At 34.0% G+C, this 23,991-nt stretch overlaps 1 protein-coding gene across 1 annotated transcript; it reads right to left on the bottom strand.

Moving 5' to 3' along the window:
* Positions 1 to 340: 340 nt before the first annotated feature.
* Positions 341 to 22,201, bottom strand: LOC122046440 (probable CoA ligase CCL12). The gene is made up of 14 exons (XM_042607143.1): positions 21,876 to 22,201; positions 15,787 to 15,916; positions 15,361 to 15,620; positions 15,030 to 15,231; positions 14,189 to 14,229; positions 12,634 to 12,762; positions 9,903 to 9,979; positions 9,598 to 9,818; positions 9,412 to 9,506; positions 9,112 to 9,328; positions 8,896 to 9,021; positions 1,210 to 1,308; positions 903 to 1,112; positions 341 to 684 (listed from the first exon to the last, which is right to left on the bottom strand). The coding sequence occupies exons 1-14, from the start codon at positions 22,154 to 22,156 to the stop codon at positions 571 to 573; spliced, it is 2,202 nt and encodes a 733-aa protein (XP_042463077.1). The 5' UTR covers positions 22,157 to 22,201; the 3' UTR covers positions 341 to 570.
* Positions 22,202 to 23,991: the final 1,790 nt, after the last annotated feature.

Raw genomic sequence — 23,991 nt, 5'->3', positions numbered from 1 at the left:
TTCTACTCTACAGGAGTCTTCGTAGAACCAACAAAGGGACAAAATCACAAATGAACACATTAAGAGATATCGAGTAACTTGTAATCCCCACACACACACACACACACACACACATAGTGAGAGGTTCATGGAGTTGTTGCAGCTTCTCCCCTTCCAAATACTCTCATGTATACGACTCTTGACCACTAGCTGTTGGTCATGTTCACTCTTGTTGAGTTTGTTTTGAGGTGCCGAACGGGTGAATGATGTGAGCTAATCTCTAAGAGCCCCAAGAGAAAGCAAATGCCACAAACAAAACTTAGTGATGTAAGCATTTAGATTAGGAAACCTTGTACCCGTATCATTCTATAACTCCTGAAGAAGGTAAACCTTTATTGATTGCAGAACCACAGTGCAAAGAACAGATTTAGCGTACAAAAGAAAGTAAATTTTTATTGACCTACAGGGTGATCTCCGTGAATGTACCAGATGACCGTTGCAGGCTGATAACTCACTAGATTCGCATCGAGAATGTACCTGATATGCGCCATTGCTTCAAACTGATCTGATCCCCTTTCAAATTTCATTATTTCACAGTTTGCTGAAAGTAAAATGCTCTTGTTGGAGCTGATCTCTTAGCACTCTTCTCAGCAATTTGTTCGACGGAGTCCGAGGAAACTCTGGAACAACTTTTACAAAGCTTACCTGTCCAGTTTGGAGGCAGAAACGGACTGTTTGTTAGAGCCTTAACTTGATGCAACATTTAATTGTACATTATTACCGATCAAATTTCATCGTTATCATAAAATGTGAAAAAGCTTAACATTACCATAGTCTTGTTCAGTTTTGTTTTTTTACCCTTGAGTAAGCCTAAACAACTAAAAGACAGTAATATAACATTTTATCTCTAGGAGATGGGATACCTTGAACAAAGGATTGAGGTGGTTCTGGATGGCTTTCTGGAATTTAGCTTTGAGAAAGTCTGGATGACAATTTGCCGACCCATTTTTAAGAACTGCCAACACAACCAGCTGCTCAGGTCCCCCAGTCCTGGATCGAACACTCACTGCTGCCGTCTCCATCACATTTTCATCAGCTTTGTTGCATATGCGTTCTATCTCCACTGAACTTGTCTAATCACAAGTGTTCAAACAAACATATTCATATGACTTGAAAGATCTAGTGTAGGTGAAGGTGAAGTTTGTAGAATAAGTTGGGACATTGTGTTACCTTAATGCCCCCAAGATTCATGGTATCATCGGCTCTGCCAAGCACAATGTAATAATTACCCACAGTTCTTTGGATTATATCCCCATGTCGTCGAAGCGTCTGAATCCAAATGTTTTATTAGAGAGAAAAGGAATAATATAATCTAATTTGCATTCCTTTAATCAAGGTACAGGGAAATAATTAACTTTCAAGTTTCGACTAGGCACTTAATGCAGGGATGATGGTGAATCTAGATAAACTATTACAAGCATGGAAATTTTGCATGTAACTGTAAGCGCACAAGACAATGGTAGTCACTCAACTACACAACCTAATAATGACAACACAAAAAATACACGGACTCAAATAATAAAGGCAATGTTTTCAATACCCATCAGCACCAGATACTAGTTTCCACCTTGGTGTAACATCAAGGGCAACGGGTCGGTTATAAGTTGATCCCATGATTTACCTCCCTTCACAAAACCTAGGAACTATGAGGGGCGTGTAGGGTGAGTGTAATTACCTTTGCTACAATGCTACAATCATGACCATATGAGTTTATTAACAAGGTATCATCTAAAGATGAATGTTTTTATACTAGTCACGAACAAATGAAAAAAGAGGAGGCTAGAAGAGAAAAATAAGTGGAGGAAGCAACAACAATTGCAGGTGAACAACGGAGGAAAGTAGAGAAGATGAAATATTGTCAAATAATAAATATTTTAGAAAGGATGTAAGAGATTGAAAAAAATCAAAGTCAATCCTATTCTAACTGATTGGTTCAAATCTACACCGATATATTAAGAAACCCCAAACAAATTCTTAAAAAAAAATCCTAAAATTATAAAATTACCAAACAACGGAGAAAACTAATGTGCAAATGATGTCATAGACAGCAGTCTCAAAATACACCTACAAGGTTAGGCATGGCCTATTAGCTCATTTCTGTATTGTCATCAAGTTTAAAATCTCAACCCGTGTCGAGGTTTTGGTCTCAGACCAGAACGTTATGATTTCGGTAACGCATCGTACTGTGCTGATATGGTTTCAGTATTTTTTTTATTTATATATAATAATTATTAGATAAATATATTTATAGTGTATAATTTAAAAATAAATTGTATATTGATTTTATATAAATTCTCAATTATTAGACAATGTAATATAGTTAGAAAAATAATTAAATATAGTTTTATTTAAAGAAAATTAATCTATCAATAACTTGAATTAAAATTGATACATCATAATATATTTATTAAAATTGATACATCATAATATATTACCTTACTAATACCAAAAAGAGTGGCGTGAATCAAATGGAAGCATTGATTCTTGCAACATTCTACTTAGGTAAATAATACAAATTTTAAATAGTAAAAAATTATCAATTAAACAGTAAAATAGTAAAAAAAAAAAATATAAAAAAAAAAATTATCAGAATATAAATTTAAATTTTTTTAATTTTTAAAGGGTTTTTAGAATTTTTAAATGAAATTTAAAATAATAAAAAAATTAGAATATAAATCAGAATTATTATATTTTTTTAGAATTTTTAAATAAAATTTAAAATAAAAAAATTAGAATATAAATCAAATTTATTATAATTTTTTTAAAAAATTTAAATGAAATTTAAAATATTATAAAATATTTTTTCAGAATATTAATTAAATAAAATTTATGAAAAAATTTAATTTTAAATATATTTTTTATATTTTTTTATTGGGATAATTTAATTAGCGTTTATAAAAGCCTGTTTAAAATATCACACATGTGAATTGTTTAAATTAATTAAATGAAAATCTTAATTTTTGATCGTCAAAATATTGTCGCATGTCAATGGCGGATCGCGGTCGGGGGTCGTCCGATGACCTTCCGGCAGTGCCGGAGGTGTCCTGCGACGCCTTCGGAGCTGAAAATGTCGCAGGACGCTTCCAACGCCTCCGGAAGCGTCCGACAACAGTTCCGGCGCAGCCAAAGACGTCCAGCGACTCCTCCGACGCCGCCGGAGACGTCCCGCGATTCCTCCAGTGCCGCCTACGAAGCATCGAGATGGGGAATCTTAAGGTGCCGGCTTCGGTCGGGCGACGGAACAGTAAAAATCATCTGTACTGCCGACACAGAATGACATTTCAGTCCATGGTTGTCATATTGGACCGAGCATGTCATGAGTAGTCACTGCTCATGTCAGAGATTTCTTCATGGTGCTGATGGTTGGCATGCAAGTGATGCTAAGATAGGAATTCTTTGACTAAGTGCCCACATTTCCTCTAGTTGTGGCTAACTCCATCAACAGACTTGAAGAAAAGTTGTATGTGGTTCCAACGGAGCTTGCCGCCAAGGTACAATCTAAGGCACTGGCACTATCAACCATGCAATTCAAAGGAGAGCTAGAGAAAGCTTGCCACTATCTGGGAGTTGAATGACAGAGAAGATCTTGTCAACTCTAAGGAGTCAATTCTAGAGGTCATACAAGTAGTACTTGAAGCAGCCAAGGATGTAATGCTACAAGAGCTTCCAAAGTAGCTTCCACCAAGGAGTTGGTAGATCACCAAATTAAACTGGAATCATGTACTTAAGCCACTTGCCATGGCACCTTCTCAATTAGCTAAGTTGTGGAAAGAACTCCAAGACCGGTTAGATTCAAGCTATATTCATCCTTTGAAAGCTCCCTTTGGTGCCTCAGCATTATTTCAGAAGGATGGATCTCTCCGTATGTGCATTACTATTGAGCACTTAACAAGATCATCATTGAGAACAAGTACCCCATTCCCCTTGAGAGCTGAACTTTTTGACAATTGGGGAATACTCAATACTTTTTCAAACTAAACTTGTAGATAGGAAACTATTAAGTGCCAGTTGCAGGAGGGGATAACAACATGTGTAATAAAGTAAGCCTTTGAATTCCTGTTATGTCTTTTGGTTTTATAAATGCACCAACTACTTTTTGCACCCTTATTTAATAAACTCTTCCACCTGTATCTTGATCGCTTCATGGTAGTCTACTTGGATCACTTTGTTGTGTGTAGCACAACTCTTGAAGTTCGCGTGCAACACCTTAAGTAATTTTTTCAAGTGCTACGGGAGAATGAGTTGTCTGTCAATAAATGCTCACGGTCAATCAAGTCAAGGTAAAGGTCATTCAAGATTAGGAGCCACCCACCAAGGACAAAGCTAAAATTATTCCTTGGGTTGGTAAACTATTATCGACCTTTCATTAATGTATTTTCTACTAGAGTCACACCCTTAACCGATCTCCTAAAGAAGGATCACTTATGGTAATAGACAAAAAGGTGTCACCAAGCATTAAAGGAGTTGACAAAAGCTATCACAGAGGAACCAATGTCGGTATTGTCTGGTCATACTAAATCATTTGAGGTACACAGATGCCTCAAAATTCGATACTGATGGCCTATTGTGTTCCATGGATTGAGAAAAATTATAAGGTAGACATTTAAATTTATATATATTTTTGTTTTAGGCTAGGATGTCTAGTTGAGGATGAAAATTGATAGTAGGGGCTGTGTAGGAATGGGGATTATATCAAGCTATCAGGATCATGATTTTATTCAACAACTTTGAATTTTAGATAATTTTTAGAGTTTCATGTTACTATCATTCTTAAATATTTATCTTGAGTTTTCTAAATTATTTTCATATTGTATTTATAGATATAAGTTCAAGTGGAGCACGTTGATACACTCAGAGCTTTTGTTGTATATAGAGGTGTGGGTAAAATCTATCCTTTGACTTCTCTATATATTGTGTACATGAATAAATAGATAAAATGAATTACATATATGCTTCTACAACTGCTTTCAAAAAAAAGGAATAAAATAATAATTAAAATAATGAAATGGATTTTAAAGCAAAGTAAGCTATTGGAGATTAAATAAATCAATATTTTTTTTATATTCATATGTGGATTTTATATGGGACTAATATGGGAGGGAATTATTTTAAAAATTAAAATGGATATTCTAAATAACTCTTCAATTGATAACTATCTTAAATCTGATTTGCTTTTTATGATTTCTTTTAAGTTAGATGTTGAGGCCTAATCCTTTAAGTTTATACCTCATATCCAAAGATCACATATCTATTAACACAACTCATTTTAAAAGTTGATTTAGGTTAGTTGCTTAGACTAACCAATAAGATGTGAATCTAGAGAAGAATAATTGTAGTGTAAAGATTTAAAGAGAAACAATAATAAATTTAAATGGAGAAAAGAAATAATAGAAATGAAAATTGTAAGTCTATACTTATACCAAAGTAGCTAACCACCCACGAAAGGACGTGGTAGCGAGGGATCGCTTGTGGTCAATATTTATATATGCAAAGGCACTATATTGTTGTATATCAAGGTGAGGATTTCAACTCATTCATTCAATCTGTGTCTGATGTATTACACTTTAAGAACATTAACGCCACCAGTTCATTCATTAGTGGATTTATTGGTGATTGACTTATCATACCATAGATTTATAATTAGTGACTAAATGATGATAAGTAAAATTATAATAACTTGTGATAAAAAAATAAAATAAAAAAAAAGAAGAAAGATGATAATTCAAAGAGATAATAGTGATTCTAAATATTGATAAATAATGGAAATAAAGAAAATAATAGTTGATTTTATATATATTTAGAGAGAGAGAGGGGGGTTTGTATGTTGTGCACCTTGCTTGCGCGACGCACTCAAGGCGCCCGAATGGCTTCCGGGCTCTCCGCCTCACTTAATCGTGCAACAGTGTCGCGCACGGTCAGTCCACAGCATAACAAATTTCTATATATATATAGAAAATTAATATGCTCCCTAACCACTCAATTGCGGATGTGCAGTGCAAGGAGCATATCAGCTCTCTCTCTCACACACAATATATATATATTGGGCTTGCTTGATTTTTTTAACCTCTTCATCTAGATTAAATTCAAATTAATCTTTCGTGCTTACCTAGTTAACAAATTTATGCTCACTTTTTAGAGTAAAGTTGGTTTCTATTGATTTCAGGTTGTCTTATTTTGTTGTATTTTTTGTACATTGTTTATTATATTTGTAAAAAAAATGAATATATAAAGTTTTTAAAATTTCTAATTTACCCGAGTTAGTAAATGTTGCAAAGCTCTCAATTCCCTTCTATACTATTGCCATCAAATGACATACTTCCTGGTAAGTGGGAATTACACCTCTAGAGCGTGATATGTAGAGTTCAAGGAAGGTTACATGGTAGTGGTAAAACCCTTACCCTAACAATAAAGTCCTTGAAAAAAGTGTACAAGGGGTTGGAAGAAGATATAAAGGCCTTCCTAGTCATCAAACGTGTGGGTAAGATATCTTATCAAGTCTAAGTTCCACTAATGATCAAGATTTATCCTACTTCCATCAAGCCTTATAACAAGAAGGATGACCCAAGCAAAAATGAAATCCAATCATGCATCAACAACTGTTGTCACCTCCTTTGATAAAGATGTGGAGTCCAGTATTGCTAAAAAGATTTATTCGAAGGAGAGAAGTTCCAAACTACATCAAATGCTTGATAAAGTAGAAGAATCTACCACACATTAAGGCAAGTTAGGAATTTAGAGGATGCCTTGTGGCAATTCACTAAGCACATCAAGCATTAGAAGGAAGAGATGGAACCAAAGACATTGCCAGCTTATGTTGGGGAGAATGTTAAAACCCACCAAATTTTAAGTGCAAGAAAAGTTCTTGATCCACCCTTGCTCACTCTTCTAGTTAGGCTTGATCATGGGTCAGGTTCAAACCAAACTCGGCTCGAAATTGGGTCAACAAGCCAGTTATGTGTTGGACCCTAAGTGAACCGCTGGTTCACTAGTATTTATTAAAAAAACCTTAAATTTTTAAATTGTTTTAGATTTTTTCAATGAGAGATTAACCGTATTCATAATAGTTTAATGATATTAATGGTATTGTTCAATATAAACTAACTTATTTTTTTAAAAATTTTCAATGTGGGACTATTCTTCCTTTTAATTGACACCAATTTTTCAATCTATTTGCCTTGAATTTTATAATGTGTGACTATTCTACATTTACCTCATTAAATTTATTAATCTCATTTAACTCTCTTAATAGGTTATCCATTAGTCTTATTTTATCTTTTTATCTATTAAACATTGAGTTTATAGAGATTGTTTGACTTGTATAGTTGTATGATATATTCAATAATAAATTTGTCAAGGATATTATTTGTTCAAAAATAAAATTATATATTTATAATGGATGACTATCATCGAACATATAAAATTAATTAAAAGATATGACTTAATGTGATATATATGTCGCATCACACTAAAATATAATAATGTTAATGTTAGATAAAAAAACATATCACAAAAAAGGAGAAAGTTTAGGGTTTAATATAATATTCTTCCCAATCTACTTTGGCTCTCGACATTTTAGAAGCTTAAGAGCTACTTGATGATTGGACAAAAGTTATAAAAAGAATAAAAGGAATGCAACTTTCAAAGGACAAAAGGACGAAGCAGAAGATTTTGATACCGAAAGAACTAACAAACTATGTGGCTTTAATTCCCTTATATGCTAAGTGGATAGATAGACAACTTAAATTAGTTCACGCCTTTATTTAATTTTAAGATTTTCCACATTTATAAATTTTTAAATATTTGTTTAAAAAATAAAATATAAATAATAATCTTGAACCGTCGTGAACCGTGAACTAAATCGTAACCACCTTTGAAGGTTAAGGTTACAGGTCAAGATTTTTTGAATCGACGATTCCTAACTATCGAACCGACTGTCGAACCAACGATTCCAATTGTCGAACCGTCGGTTATGAACCGTGGTCGAGTCTACTTCTAGGTATCTTGGCTCATGGTTTTCATATAGGTTCTTCCTTTAGATCATTATCGATATTTCTCTAGAATCTTCTCATTGTGAAAACATCCAGACATTATATAGGATCTTTCTAGACCCATAATGTATACCATTGGATCAAATTTACCCCTTCCCCTAACTTGTAAATTATCCTCGAGAACATTCTCAAGAATATTAAGCTCTCTTTACTTCCTAATCTCTCAAGCCCTCTTAATCTCTCTTAGCTTTTGTGTGGGTCACTAGTGAGTTAGGCATGTTTTTCGTTGAATCAAATTTCATAGTTTGAAAAAGATTATTAATTAATCATCATCAAGTCATGCGACTATATGAATCTTAACCCTTTATTATTTTTTATTGTTTTAATCTTAAAATGCATAAACTAATGTTTAGTATTTGATTAAATAAAAAAGTAATTAGCAAAATTTATCCATCATTACATGGGTTAAAAGTTAGTATGTGCATATATAGACTTCTATGTATTGGTAACTGGTTAAAATAGGTCAAAATAGTAAAATCAATTGATAGATACAAGCACTTTTAAGATTACGAATTTGCTTGAGAGTAGTCCCACTGATTTTTCACAATATCAATCATAGAAACTAGTTCTAGAAGTTACTGCATGATACCAAATAAGTATTTGCTTAGTGTTGGTAAATGCTGAATACTGATTTTGAGGAATTCCCTAGTGTTTAGGTTAGGAACCAGATGATCTTTAGTCTGAAGCACTTGTAAGATCTTCATCAAGAACTAGTGGTCATTTATACAACTTGAATATATACCTAAGAATAAGATAAGAAATTCTACTTTAGTTAGAAAATTTGGCTGAGAATTAGATCTGTCCATACCGACATTTTGTATGTTGGCATTCCATCAAAGTAAACCTTCTTGTGATCAGCATTGAGCAACCTATTAGTTGCACCCATATATACCGGAAACAAGCCTACTTCTCCAACACAAGGTTGATCATCTGGCTGTAATGTTGGGCACAAAATATCAAATCTTTAAGATCTTAAATGCCATTATTGTCCCATATTCCATCTCTATAGAAAAAACAAACTTACATAAGGAATTCCTCGTTCGTCAATAATGACTAATCCTGTTGAAATTGATGGACTGCTAAATGCAGCAAAAGCTTGTGGCTGCAACAAGCTGCCCTGTATATAAGAAGATGCAAGTTCAGTTCCACCGCAACATTCAATAATTGGTTTGTAGAAGTTGCGCGAAGAGAGCCATAGGTCATCATCGATATCAGATGCTTCACCAGTAGAAGCAAATACCCTGCCAGCATTAATTCATAGAAATTGTATCAGTTATTCAACACTTGAGATTATAGTGAACAAGCACTAACATTAAATAAGCACCTGATCTTGGACCAGTCAAGACCTTCCATGCATTTGCTGCTCTTCCAATATTTCACTAGGCTGGGAACTGTTCCTAACATTGTCACAGATGCATCCTAGGAAATATGTTCACTGATCAACCATGGCTCATGGATAAATTAGTGTATTTATTTAAAAAATGGAAGCTTTGAATTTAGCACGAATTACCTGCACAAACTTTCCAAAACCATGTCCAAGAGGAGATCCATGGTAGAGAGCCATAGTAGCTCCATTTAAGAAACATGAATAAAGTAAAATTGGTCCCATTACCCACCCCAAATTTGTCGGCCAGCAACAAATATCTCCCGGTCGAATATCTATATGGGCCCATGAATCAGCTGCACATCTTATCGGCGATATCTGAGTCCAAGGAATAGCTTTAGGTTCTCCTGTGTGAACATATTAAATTAAACAATCAGCTACCAAGTGAAAAGCTATTGAAGATTAATCTAGAATCAAAACAACAGTAGCACCTGTTGTCCCTGAAGAAAATAATATATTGGTTACTCTATCTCCTGATTGATACACTGGAAGATAGTCACATTGAATGCTGGTAGAAAGCTAAAATTGTCAAATACAAATTGAGTGCTTGTAATTATATATACGTTGGAAGAAGCATTCTTCAGTATATTGGTTATCAGTAATTTTCTTGTATTTAAATTATGAGCTTCACGGTTCTATCTCATATGAATTAGCAGACGGAGAAACTCTTTGACTCATCAGATGATCAACCTTGTGAGTTTCTCCATTGTGTCAAATAGCTTCCCATTCATCAAGAACATATTTTCAAAGACTGCACTAGCAGATAGCACTAACACCAGAGGTATGAGCAGTCATGATTGGAGTACATGGTTTATCCAGATAAGAAAGAGAAGAAAAATAATCATTCAGTGAAAGCAGATCCAACAGATAGTCACAAACTATAGAAATATTAGCAGAGCAACCGGAAAAAACACAAAGGATTAGAGCAATGGTAACAAAAACAATGGAGTATGACCAATATCTTCAGCACCCAAAACTTGATTAAAAATATTATGCTATCACTAAAATGTTTGAGTAATTGAAGACAAAAATCAAAGGAAACCTTGAGCTGATAGAAACCTAGACTGTTTCTGATGTGTCTGAATTAAATTAGATAGTCAACAAAGGGATCATTAAGCTTCATTCACCTTACAAGAATACACATTTTGTAACATATACAAAATTTCGCGCACACATGATTTCAATGATCATTTAGTATTGGTTGGCAATATCGGAACATATCATTTCGATCATACTAACACAATGTCAGCATCAATAAATGTCATTGTGCTGCCTATTCCAACATAATTTTAGTGGTACCAATCAAAATAGGATTTGTCTCAACCAAGGTTCAAAATGTCGACTCGTGCTGAAATTTTGGTATTCAAATGGAATGATACTGTTTTGCCATTCTGTTAATGTTGTTATAGTGTCAATGGTGAATTAGAGAAGGATATATATATAGCACAAAGCTCTCACCAATGCGGGGTCCCGGAAAAGGGTCTGACAACATTAAAGCTATTGTATGCAATCTTATCCTGTATTGCAAGAGGTTGTTTCTACAACTCGAACCTGAAGCCTTCAAGTCATACGGCAACAATTTTACTGTTATGTCAAGGCTCCGCTTCTTATATGGACAGAAGCTACAAAAATTTAATATTATTATTTTAATTTAACTTGACTTATATTGTCACACCTTTAGAGGTGTCAATTATCAACATAGCATAATATTCACATAATTGACATAATGTCACATGAGATTAATCTATTTGAACAATATATTTTGACCGCGTCATTTAGCATAGTATGAGATTTCAAACCATATTCTCGACCAATATGGTCTACAACTATTTGGCACAAGCTCTTTTGATGATTCATCTTTTGATTTTGTATAATAGTTATTAAGGAAAAAATAAAATAATATAATAAGATAGGAGAGAAGACATGAAGCACCAATTGGAGTACCAATAGAAATAAAAAGGAGTGATGCTAGAGTCGAAGAAATTGAGATGATCCATATCTTGTACCTTCGTGTTTTCTAGTTCCAATTATGCTAGCCCAAGTCTATCCCTTAATAGAGAATCGAGATATATTTTTGAATATGTAGAAAAGCAAGTTTACATATTCGATGTTATAGAAATATTATTTAATTTGGTATTAAAAAATTATGGATTTAATCAGACTAGCATGAACCTATGTCCCCATCCAATAAATAACATTTACGTTGATATCAAAATGGTATATATGAATAATCACTATAAAGATACTAGTTATATTTTTGTAATTTTCTACTCTGAAGTCTTAATTTAATTGACATTGTAATTACTATAAATTTATATTTGGAGGTAAACAAGCTAAGTGGGAAAAGAATATAGATAATCAATTCATTTAAGATGAACTTGGCATACATTGAAGTGAGTCAAGTATCAACATAACATGGCATTGAGGCCAAGAATTTGGGTGTCGATCCATGCAGCCCGAAATGGGCAATTTTTACCGTTTTGGAATGGAACCGACACTGTTACCCTTTTGGCACCGGTGGAGCCGCGAGGCAAAAACGGCCTTGAGGCATGAGCCTAAGTTTTTTTTCCTTTTTTTTTAAAAAAAAAATCTTTCTAGTTTAGGTTCTTTTATTTTATTTTATCATTTTAGGATATTTATAGGGTTTACAGCTTAACATTTAAGGCCGTTAATTTTTTTCCTCTTTCATTTTTTTAAAATTTTTTTATTAATTCCTTTCCCTTTGGTAATTTCTTTCTCTCCTTCGTTAGTTTCTTTTCCTACTTCATTCATTTCCAAATTAAACAACAAAGACCAAGGATTGTTACATAGACTAACGGAAAAATTTTCTTTAAGGATAAAAGTGGAGATGAATTATTAGAAAAAGCATGTATAGCAATCAAATACTAATAAAAATATTTTTAATTAATATATTTCATATTTACAAAAGCACTGAAACCGTAACAGTACAATACGGTACCAAAACTGTATCATTCCGATTATAAATCAAAACTCCGATACAGCTCGAAATTTTAAACCTTGATTAAGACTATAGTTTTGTTCAGAGACCAAAGCTCAGTATGGAATGATACTTTAATCCTTCATGTACATTAAATTTCAAAATAAGTGATTGTATATATTAAGTCATTCAACGACACAAATCTATAGAATTTAATGGAATACCTTGGAAATGAAGCAGCAGATAGAAGAAAATCTTTCCATGGCATATCATGATCTCTTAGTTGAACTCCCACATCATCGCCAAGTGCAGGAACAACAATAGCAATACAAGATGTACCCTTTGCAACACGCCTGAATAAAACAAGAGAAAATAATAAATTCAATACCCATAACTTTACAATGTGGTCAAATGCTTATCATGATCCACAAGTTTTCATAAGGCTAGTAAAGAAAACAAATGTAGCAAGGTTTCTATAAATTATATTACAATATTAAAGCCTATAAATTCATGCATTTATCTAAATCATCTTCTTTATTTTATTTTAGATTTTTTAACCCATCAGACTTGTCAAATAAGAACACTTTATTCAAATAATGGGTAGCAAATATTTTTGCCATTACTCTTTATTATAGATGTACTTGGGCAAAGAATATTTAAGAGAAACACATATAGGTGGATAAGTACAAAAAATTTGATTAACTGCAAGAATTTTCCATTCAATCATTTTTCTAAGATTTTTTTGGTAGAAAAAAATATGACGAAGATGAGGCAGATGAATCACTTAAAAATAAAATTTTTACAGCTGCAAGTAGCTACTTCAATACAATGAATCATTATGACGTCTGCACTAAAAAGTTAACAAAAATATAAAGAGAATATAGCCATCAAGTACGTAGGAGAAACAAATGAAACGAGACCAGACATGTTAAACAATTTGATACTGAGCAGGTGTTCCCATCTTTGGTATCATTGTCATCAACTATATGACACCATATCATAAATATGTACTTAAGTATCATGTAACATTCAACTTAGTCAAAATTACTCCAACCATGGTTTAAATCTTGAGCCGTACCGAAGTTTTGGTCCCGGACCGGAACGATAAGGTTTCAGTACCGTATCGTATTGTCTCGTGTCGACATAATTTCGATATTTTTTAAATATAAAATATATTAACAAAAAATAAATAAATTAATCTAAATATTTAAATATAAAAAATATTTTTTAAAATATATATATATACTAAATTAATGAGATAATTTTATTAGACTTTAATTAAGCCTATTTAAATTATCTCAATCATAGTTAAGAATGGATTAAAATTATAAAACTAAGTTTATTATTAAAGCCTAAGTTAAAACCTCTGCTTCCCTATTCTGTGACAACCGTGGGCACGTGTGGCCCGTGCGATTCGTCCGGATGCGTCGTCGGGGTCGGACAAGGCGTCTGGAAGCCTCAGGCGTGCCGGCATTGTGCCGGTGCCAGTCCGTGAGCAGAACGAGATATTTCACCTGTATTGAAGATTTTGATCCATGACTCCAACAAGGAATATATATTGAAGCATATTTCTTTCTTAAATTAGATAAACTAATAACAATAGGGTAATCATTGCTGTGATGGAACAAACACTAAATGCTCAGCTTCTGAATGTGATGTTCAACCTATGGTCATGTAGAACAATTAATTGATATTGTAAAAGGATTGCAAAGCTGAGGTTATCACATGTGCATCTTGGCAAATGCTTAATTAACGATTGAATAAACTCATGAATCTCACCTGTAAAGTGGAATCTTTCTTTCTCCTCGAAGAATGAAGTCCTGAAATTGGCAAACTAATTACAAACGTAAAACTGCAACCAACAAAGCTACATTATTTACTTCCATTTATCGTCAAAACTATCTTTGCTATGATGTGGGGAACAAATTTAAACCTTAAAGGCCAACACATGTCGCTTAAAGGAACGATACTCTCTTTTGGCTCTTATAAACATGGTTGATTTTAAGTAAAGAAATATTCATTCTGAACAGTTAACATTTGAGGAGTTTCTGCAGTAGTAGATCCAGCATATCATTCCTTTTGTCAAATTTTTTTCAATTCTTTAACACTCAACCAAAATTTACTTATATAAAGCATGATATGACAATCTACTATTGACTGATACCAACTATATCAGATGGTAACTTTGATGGGCATGGTTAGTATCAAGTGCTAATGGGAACTTGTGATGTTAATCTCCAATAAGGGCTCTGTAAAATGACTTATATTTGGAAAAGTAAGATCATGAATGCAAATTCATGCAATTCAGTGTAGTGAAACAAAATGCAGATGTCATTATGAAGTATCTTGACTTCATTTTCTATAATAGCAATGTTCTCTCGCCTACTGATCATTGAATTTCACAAGAATTAAGATATGTAAATATCATGCAAGTGAGGATATGCATTTGTAGAATACACGATAATGAATATCTCTAAATGAAGACACTACCCTAAATGTATTACATAGCAGAAAATCTTGTCACAAAGACCTGGCCACAAAATTTAGAATAGAAAATAGAAGGTCTCTTAAGAACCATAATATTTCCTTCCTTTTGATGTATATCCAAGGATGATCTCACCTGAGTAAATATTCCTCTGGCTTTTGCCACCTCCATTCGTTTTGCAATTTCATTTGATGTGAAACTGTCAGCTATAGATACAACAATACATCCAGCAAGGATAATTGCTAGGTATATGATTACTGCAGTGCATGTCATTGGCATATCTATGGCAATTGCATCTCCCTTCATAAATATTTTCTCCAGAGCACTTGCAACTGACCTGACAATTTGAATAATGTATATTTATGATTTATTACTATCATCAGTTATGATGACAAAAAACGCTATCTACATTGTAGATTTTTGATAATTTTTTCAATAATAGGTTATTTGTGGCAATATATCATACATGACTTGATTGCGAAGGTCCTTCAGTGACAAATAGTTTATTGGGAAATCATCAAAACCTTCATTCCTCCAGAGAATAGCTGCACTTTCATCTGTCTTTTTCTGGAAATCTACTGGTTGAATACAACATTCAGCAATATTTAGTACTGCACCTGGAAACCACGTCCCACTAGCATTGGAATTGTCTGAAGTATCCAACATAGATGTTGGGGCGCTTTGGAATACCACTGAAAGCTCCTTAATCATAATTGACCAGAACACCTAAGCAAACATGAAAACTAAGTCATATAGGGCATAATCAAAAACCTGTTAAAGGTTCTATGAATGTATACTGCAAACCACAGTTCTATTCCACTTTTACTACATTCAGTATGATGATAGCATAGTACTACTGCCAGATTCTAAAATTTCTATAAAGACAAATGACCTCAGGATGGAGCACTGAGAACTTTTGGAAGAGGGCAAAGCTTGTAAGCGGGTCATGATACGATGAACCTAAAATTTTTGGACCATGATGTTCCATCAGTTTTCCAAGATTTGTGTACTTGGATTGTGACCTGCGAATAACAATCGTAAAAGACCTTGTGATAGGATCTGCATGTTAAATTACACAATGATATTTCTAATATGAAATCTTCGAAAGGTTATTTTACACATTAGGAGTAAACTTGGTTTCCTATATATTCAGTAAAATCAGGACTTCAGATTTACTCAGATACTTATGTAAAAATCAGGAGAAAAGGGCAGCCCGGTGCACGAAGCTCCCGCCATGCGAGGTCCCGGGGAAGGATCTATTGTACGCACTTATCCTGCTTTTTGCAAGAGGCTATTTCCAGGATTCAAACTCGTGACCTTTTGGTCATATGGCAACAACTTTACCGTTGCGCCAAGGCTCCCCTTCAAGATTTACATCTATAAGGGGAGAAAAGACTAAAATTCTGCCAAAACTATCTATTAGAAAACCTTCTAAGATTTACATTATCCTGAAAAGTTCACTAATATATCAATGATTCTCATGAAAATTTCACAATGCAGCACTTTTGCACCATTAAAAGCTCGAACAACTCATTTCACCAATTTCACTAGAAGAGATCTTAGCCCCTTTTATAGACCAAGAATAAGAATAGGATTGATTCTTTGTAAAAATATGACTTAGCTAACCAAAAAAAAATTCTAACAAATCTTTTTCTAAAAAAACAATGTGTCAAAAATTCTCTTTCTAAATATATAACAAACTATAGAATTTCAAACAAATTTACCAACTTGATCATTTAAAATAAAATTTGAAGCCTTAACTGTGTTATTCTCCAAAACGGAAGAGGCCTTGAATTCAAGTGAGTTATCAACATCATTTTTAGGTTGTTGTTTCCAAGTATAAGTCATAATAAATTTAATGTTAGGACTGGTAGGATGATGGCCAATTAGCTAGAAGGCTAGAAGAGAATGAATAACACTGACCTGCAAATATGCTTCTTTGCTCTTATGAAAGTTTTAGCAAGGTCAATCAAACTGATTATACAAGTCAATGCTATCAAAGCAATTTACGTGGATTGAAACACTCGTTACTCCATGGCCTATGACTCTTCGGTGAATTGCTCTTGAATCCCCATTATCAGATCATTCCCAAGAGGAAATACAAGTGAGAAGTAGTACAACTACAAATCTAGGGCTATCAAATGGCACAAGAAAGCTAAAAGAATATTAGAATTTAGCTCAGCTTCACCAACCTTGAAGGGCTCTTCTTGGTCCTCTATTTATAGCCTAGAAGTTGTCTTCAGCAAACCAAACCAGTCAATCAACTCCATTCTCAACTAATTGTTTTCGCGAACACCTCATCTTGAGTATGCCAAGTTGACTCCGCTATGCATCAATCAACTTCTTGGCCAGCTAATGACTATTTCAGTCAAGTCACCTTGACTTGCGTCAACTAAACTATTTTATTGTATAAGCAATCTAACGACTTCAACTTTCCTTTGTCTAATAAACATTCAACTGCCCAGCTGACTCAACTCGTCTAGTTGATTACCCAGTCAAGCTTTAAATAGAAATATTTTGTTTGTAAGTCGAAACACCTTCAATTGACTGGATTGCTGACTTTGACCAATCTAATGGTCGTGTCATCACCAAAGTCAAGTGCTACCATGAACCTAAAATATAAATCGCTTGATTCTCACAAGTCACTTAAAAGTTTACCTTTGCAGCTTGACTCTCATTGACAAAGTCATCTCCCATCAAATCTTAAGTCTCTTGAATGCACTAAGCCATTGGCTTGTTTCAAATGTCATCCTTCACTCTTTACCTACATAGTTCGCCTCCTTCCAACTATCGTCAATGTTGCCAGCTTGATGCTCCTTATTATGCGGTGTTTCAAATGCCTTATTCCATTCTTCTCTAATCTCCATAGATCTCAAGCCCTTGAGACAACTAACTTAGTCTCACTAGGTCAATATCCATGAGCTTTTTTAATCCTATTCAATGTTTCTCATCTTGCAGTTCATCGAATACCTCATACATCCTTCTCCAGCTCCAATAAACCTTCAAGCCATTGTGCATACCAACTTGGTCTTGTCAAGTTATCATCCACAACTCTAATTAGTTGGGTCACAAGCTCTCTAAGTTGTGTGTGCATCCTATCAAGTTTCCACACAATTTAACACACAAATAAATACACAGGTAAACCTATCTTAAATCCTTTACCCAATACATCAAGGCACCAAAGTTGAACATGACTACTAAAGGTCCAATTGCACCAACATGTAAATGCTTTCATAAAACTTCTAATAGGATTTCTAAGGATAATGAATGCATGGGTATACATTATAATGATTATTGAAGAGTGGTAAATCAACATATTTTTATAATAATTATTACTTAGGAACAATGCCAACATCTAGTTGAGGAGCTGAATAAATGGCTGTGATACAAAATTTAAATCAATCATTAGTAATATGTGTGTATCAAGATCAAGGAGATAAAAATACATGCATAATATAAATAAGACAATAAAGAGTGTATCACTAATATAAGTAATATAACGTGGTTCGAAATAGCAATTTCCAACCCCACAACCTTGTCAATCTAACATAAAAATTCTTAAAACAAAAAATCACTAAATGTTACATGACATGAGGCAATGGAGTAAACCTATATAAGTTCTGAGGATAAGACCTCAAGCCACAAGTAACAAATGTATATCAAGTAGATTTAAGAATAATAAAACTCACCAAATATAAATGATAAATAAACCACAATGAAATTACCAATTATGCCTCCTCCTAACATAAGAATCAACACAAAAATAAAACTAAATTTACCAAATAAGAGCTTTTATCAAAAACAAAGTCTAGATCACATAATTTTGACCTTTGCGAATAAGCTTTTCTACAATGTTATTTTCGAATAGGGAGTGAGTGTTCTCTTGTAGAGAGTGAATTTCCAAAGAGTATATAGAATGGTAAAAAATCTAACCTCAAAATTCAAATTTTAGTTGCCTAAAATTGTCCAATTTTAGTTGTCTGACCAAAGTTTGATAGACCAAAAATCCATAAGCTTTAATGTGTCCCCCGAGCTTCTTGAACAAATAGAGAATCAAGACCAATTGAGCTAAAGAGGAACTACCACTTCACAACTATTAGCAACACCACGAGACTTGATTGATAGTTCCATCTCCCCACTCGACAAAGTCGAGTTATTCTTAGTGGAGAGAATAATATAGTGAAGGAAATAAATTGGTGTCGAAAAGGAAACAAATTGAAGACTAATTCCATATTGGTGCATACAACAACCTCCAAAATATTCGAGATTTGCATGGCCATAGGAAATTTTAAATTTAATTTTTGTCAATTAGTAATTCAGAATTAAATCAAAATTTTCATTTTGGTAATATGCATGCAATAATTATAATCTCAATTAAGTCTAATATATTTTTCTTATTTAGAATATTTATTTCCATGATTGCCATCAAATTGAGTTTATAAAAGAATTCTAGAGTCTCTAAGTTTTTCCTCTTAAATTAATACAATATCCAATTTGTCTTCTTTGTGTGAGAGTAATTCTTATGGGTGAGGTTCATGCCCTATAAGTGAAGTTCATGCCTCGAATGTGTTGTGTCAATAGATCTTGATGCCTATCCAATAAGCTGAGATCAAGATGCAAACTAATTCAAAGATGAGAAAAGGTCTCAATATTGCAAGAGGTAGATGGGGGCATTAGTCCGCTAGAGAACACTGTGAAAGAAAGGGTGCTGCTGTTGGTGCAATTATGCCCTAGGCATGTGATATGCTTTTGATATTTGGGAAAAATTTAAGTTAGGGAAATAGTTGTTGAGTTCACATGTGTGTCAAGTGTGCAGATGCAAGAAAGTCTGACATGTGTTGCAAGTGCAACAATGGAAGTCCAAATAGGTCAAAGAAGATCGTTTACTTGCATGTGGAAAGTCCCAATAGGCCAGGAAGATTGGATGCTAGGCAATGAAATCCCAGCAAGTTAGGAAGAAAGAATGCTAGGCAAAAAGACAAACTCTCGAAGGTATGGAGCCTCTTGGCATGAAAGTAAACTCTGAAAGAAAGATTTTAGTTGTAAATGTACACTAGAAATGAATGGGAATAAATTTAGAAACAAGCTTAAGCTTAGTTCGGTAGGTAGTTGACTAATGAGTCAATTGATGCTTAATTAGTCAACTAAATACTTTTAGTTGTCGATTGATGATCAACAGTAAGAATTCAAGTGATCATGTTAAACTAATAAGTTCAGATGACGACGATCAAGATACCTACACCTAAGAACTAAGCAGTGAATTGATGATCATTATCAATCAACTGATATGATCATTAGCTAAACAATTCAAGTAACCAGTTGGTAGATGGCATGGAGTAGTCAACTAATTATAAACAAATAGGTTGATTCATAGACAGACTTGAAAATAAAGGTTGAGGCTATATACTGGAGCTCGAAGAGGCTCGAGAAGACAAGAGCGAGAGCTTGTACAATTAGATTCTTGTGCTCAAGTGCTCAAATTTCTTGTTCTTTGTAATTGCTCTCTCATTGTAATCTTCTTATATTCAATTCTTTTCTTTATAAGAAGATATTGTAAGAGCCTAAGAGGTTTCCCCACCTACGATTGTTGGCTAAGAAGTAGAAAATTAGTGGTGTATTAGAGGAGTGATCTAGCTAAAAGAACATAGGTTGTAGAGTAGGAGCCAAGAACTGTCAAACCACTGTAAACACTTGTGTCTTGAGTTTGGACTTGTATTTTTTTTGTCCTTTTCTAATACTTTGCATATCATTGTTGCATGACTAATCTTGTAGAAACAAAAAACAAGTGCAAACGAAGGCTATTCACCACTCCTCTAGTATCTCCAACGATCTAACAGCTACCACAGCAAGTAGATCGAGGCAAGTGGTTGATTAAAGGTGGCTCGTTTAGCAAAATGAGAGAGATGGTGGAGAGATTTTCTTTGGTTGAGCAAAGGGGAGATTTTTGTCTTCTTCTCTGTTTTAATCTCACGGAAGAAATAAGCAACAGCAAAAGCCAAGTCTCCATTTAGTGAGGCAGCAACCTCCTGCTTGATGGTTGCAAGCTAGTATAAGTGATTAATGGTTCTTCTATTGGAAATGATGCAATGGTGTGAATATTGGTCAAGGTAGGATCAATCACAAAGTGAAAAGGTTGTGGAGATGAAGACATTGGGGTTAGCAACTGGAGAAAAAAAATTTGTAGCACAAGGCATTTGGGATCTTTCCTTCATTTAGAGGGATTATGCAGCAAGTGGGAGGAATTCGAGATAACCAACAAAAGGATACCAAAGTAGCTATTGGCTCTAATACCAATTTATTCAGTAGAAAAATTAACATTAAAAAAATCAAAATAACTCGGCTCACAAAAAACAAAAAAAAAAAAATATTAATAACTCAATACAAAGGATTCTACAACTTTCAGAGATTAGCAATGAGTTCTAGGTTCCTTATAAAAATACAACTTCGTTATCTTAATAAAACTTTTTTAACTTTTTTTTTTAAAGATCTAAGTAGAATCTAAAATTCTTTCTCACAAAAAGAAACCCAGGAATAAGTGCGCTTGAGAATCATATAGTCCTTGATCTATTGCATTCCAGTAGCACATTGAAGTACACAAATATACATACTAGCAAGTTCAGCTGCCTAAACCGATACATACTAATTTGCTACCACCCTATTGCCTTTGAAAATTTACAGATAAAACATTCATGGGCATGGGCCATTCCATTTAGTAGTCCCAGCAAGCATCAGACTGATCAAATTGTAACGACTCACGTTTCATACAATATAAAAGATTGAACTTTAATAACTCAATGTTGATTTAGATCAGCAACAAACCAAAAAGCCTATGCAATATTTGCAACCTCTTATTTATTCTGCATGTTGTAGCAAAATAAATGGAGTTTACAAAGAACGTGAAGTGCGATTCCGGGATGACTATTCTTTAATTGACACAGAGCGACAGGCAAGAGAGGTACTACTACGTAGAGAGTGACTTACAAGGAGGGGAACCAGTAGGGAGGCGGGCCCCGGAGGGCCCTGTCCCAGGTAGAGTAGACGGAGTAGTAGACGAGCTGGTGGAGAGGATGGGGGTGATCAGGCCTCAGTAGACCGTTGTCCACGACGGCCCTCCACGCCTCCGACTCCGCCCCCACGCGGGGCTCCTTCCCAACCGCCCCACGAAGCCGCGAATGGAAGCGCTGCGCCTCCTCGGGCGGTAGCCCGGCCGCCACAATGTCCTCGACGCCGATCTCCCATACGCTACCCTTGACCGTCGCCATCGCGGTTGCGACTCTCGGTCAGTGAAACCCCTCGCCCAATGGAGGATCAAGGAGGCAGCACCTTATCATATTTATAGCAGGACGGTTATTTGGTGATTAGTTCGACCCTGCACTGCACTCAAGGGAGTGGGTGGGGCCACCCAAGGGGTCGGTGGGATCCACCCCATGAGTCCCAGGCATTGCCTCGACTGACTGGATCGAATTAACCGGTAGTTGGCTTATGTGGTTGGAAGAAGAGAAGGACAGATAGCGAAGGATATTGGTGCGCTGGGTAGATAGAGAGAGAGAGAAAAGGGTAGACGAATCCAAGTAAATTGGACTGAGTAGCACTAGTATTTTGGAGTCTTCTCATTTAATATTATATTGTTACGATGTCAACCTCTAACTAATTAAATACTCCATAAACACTCCCTTCTCATTATTCAATCATGCTTAGTAGATGGGTGCCTAGGGTTATGGTACAATGTTCAATGATAGATGTAAGCCCGGTTTAAGACCTAGACCATTAAGATTTATGTTTAGGGCCTACATTTTTTGGACCAATTAATTGAAGGCATTGAACAAATTAAATTGGTGTCATTAATATTAATCAATTATAGCGTCATAAATGTTATCTAATTCATTAATTGCATCTTACCAATTAATTTATTATCGTCCTATTTATACCTTATGCTTATCATTATTTTTTTCATTAATTGTCTTCCATAATTCTATATTAGATTTGTAATTCATTTCTTAATTAGCATATTTATTATTATTATTATTATTATTATTATTATTATTATTTTACAATTAACCAACACTAATTCTAATTAATTATATGTCTTATAAAATTTAATAAACTCTTTCCTTCTCAATATTTAAAAAAAAAAACTAATTATACTCTCGTCATTATTTAGTGTCCTTTTCTTTTCTCATGATTCCATACATTTTTTATCTATTGCTACTCTTAAAGAACGTTCTTCTCTTCCCTTGTCAATAATATTTCTTCCTGACTCTTTTCTGTATCTTTCTGAATAATAACATTAATGTCTTATTTACGTTTAACAATATCTATAAAAAATAAATAATTTATCAATTTTATTAATGAAAAAAATTATTAACAAAATATCATCCAGAAAACTAAGTTTTATTTAAAAATTTATTTTGTAAAATTAATATTTTAGTTTTTTTAAAAAAAAAAAAAATTGTTAAACCCGTCATTGTCGATCCAAATCCAAATGAAAAGGAATGAGTTAAAATTTAAAAATATATTAAAGGATTTTTTTTTTTTTTTGCGCCTAAACCTCAAGGAATCTTAAGATGACTCTAGATAAATGATAGGAGAGTTGGGCGGACTTCTTTGATAACAAAGGTTTAAATTTCAGTCCAACATTTCACATATGGCACATTGCATATAGAGAATTTAAACAATTTACGAAGGTGGTCGTCAGAATCCATTTGTACTTCCGAGTGTTCAATAAAAATTTTTCGTAAGATTAAATCAATCACCTTTAAGATTAATCAGATTTTACAAATTAGATATCTGAATTTAAAAAAAAAAAAAACCCCCTCGAGCAGAGTGGCAACAAGAGAGTTTAGTGGATTTACAAAATATCATGGTTTGAATTCAATTAGGTAAGGACAGACTTTATAGTAAATTTTTAGTTGGGGAGATCAGTTATTAGATGAATTGGCACGATGGCTTTCAAATTTACCCGACGGTTAAAAGAGAAAGAGGATCACCTTCAAAATTAATAGGGGTATAAGGATCTGTATACTTCGATTAAAAAAAGCTGAATAGATGGGAAGAAGCCTTCTCTAAGTGCGCAGGTTTTTAACATACAAACAACTAA

The sequence above is a fragment of the Zingiber officinale genome, chromosome 2B (genome assembly GCF_018446385.1).
Source record: "Zingiber officinale cultivar Zhangliang chromosome 2B, Zo_v1.1, whole genome shotgun sequence".
Classification (NCBI taxonomy): Eukaryota; Viridiplantae; Streptophyta; class Magnoliopsida; order Zingiberales; family Zingiberaceae; genus Zingiber; species Zingiber officinale.
Note: the sequence above shows the minus strand (reverse complement) of the source record. Positions and strands in the feature narration are given on the sequence as shown.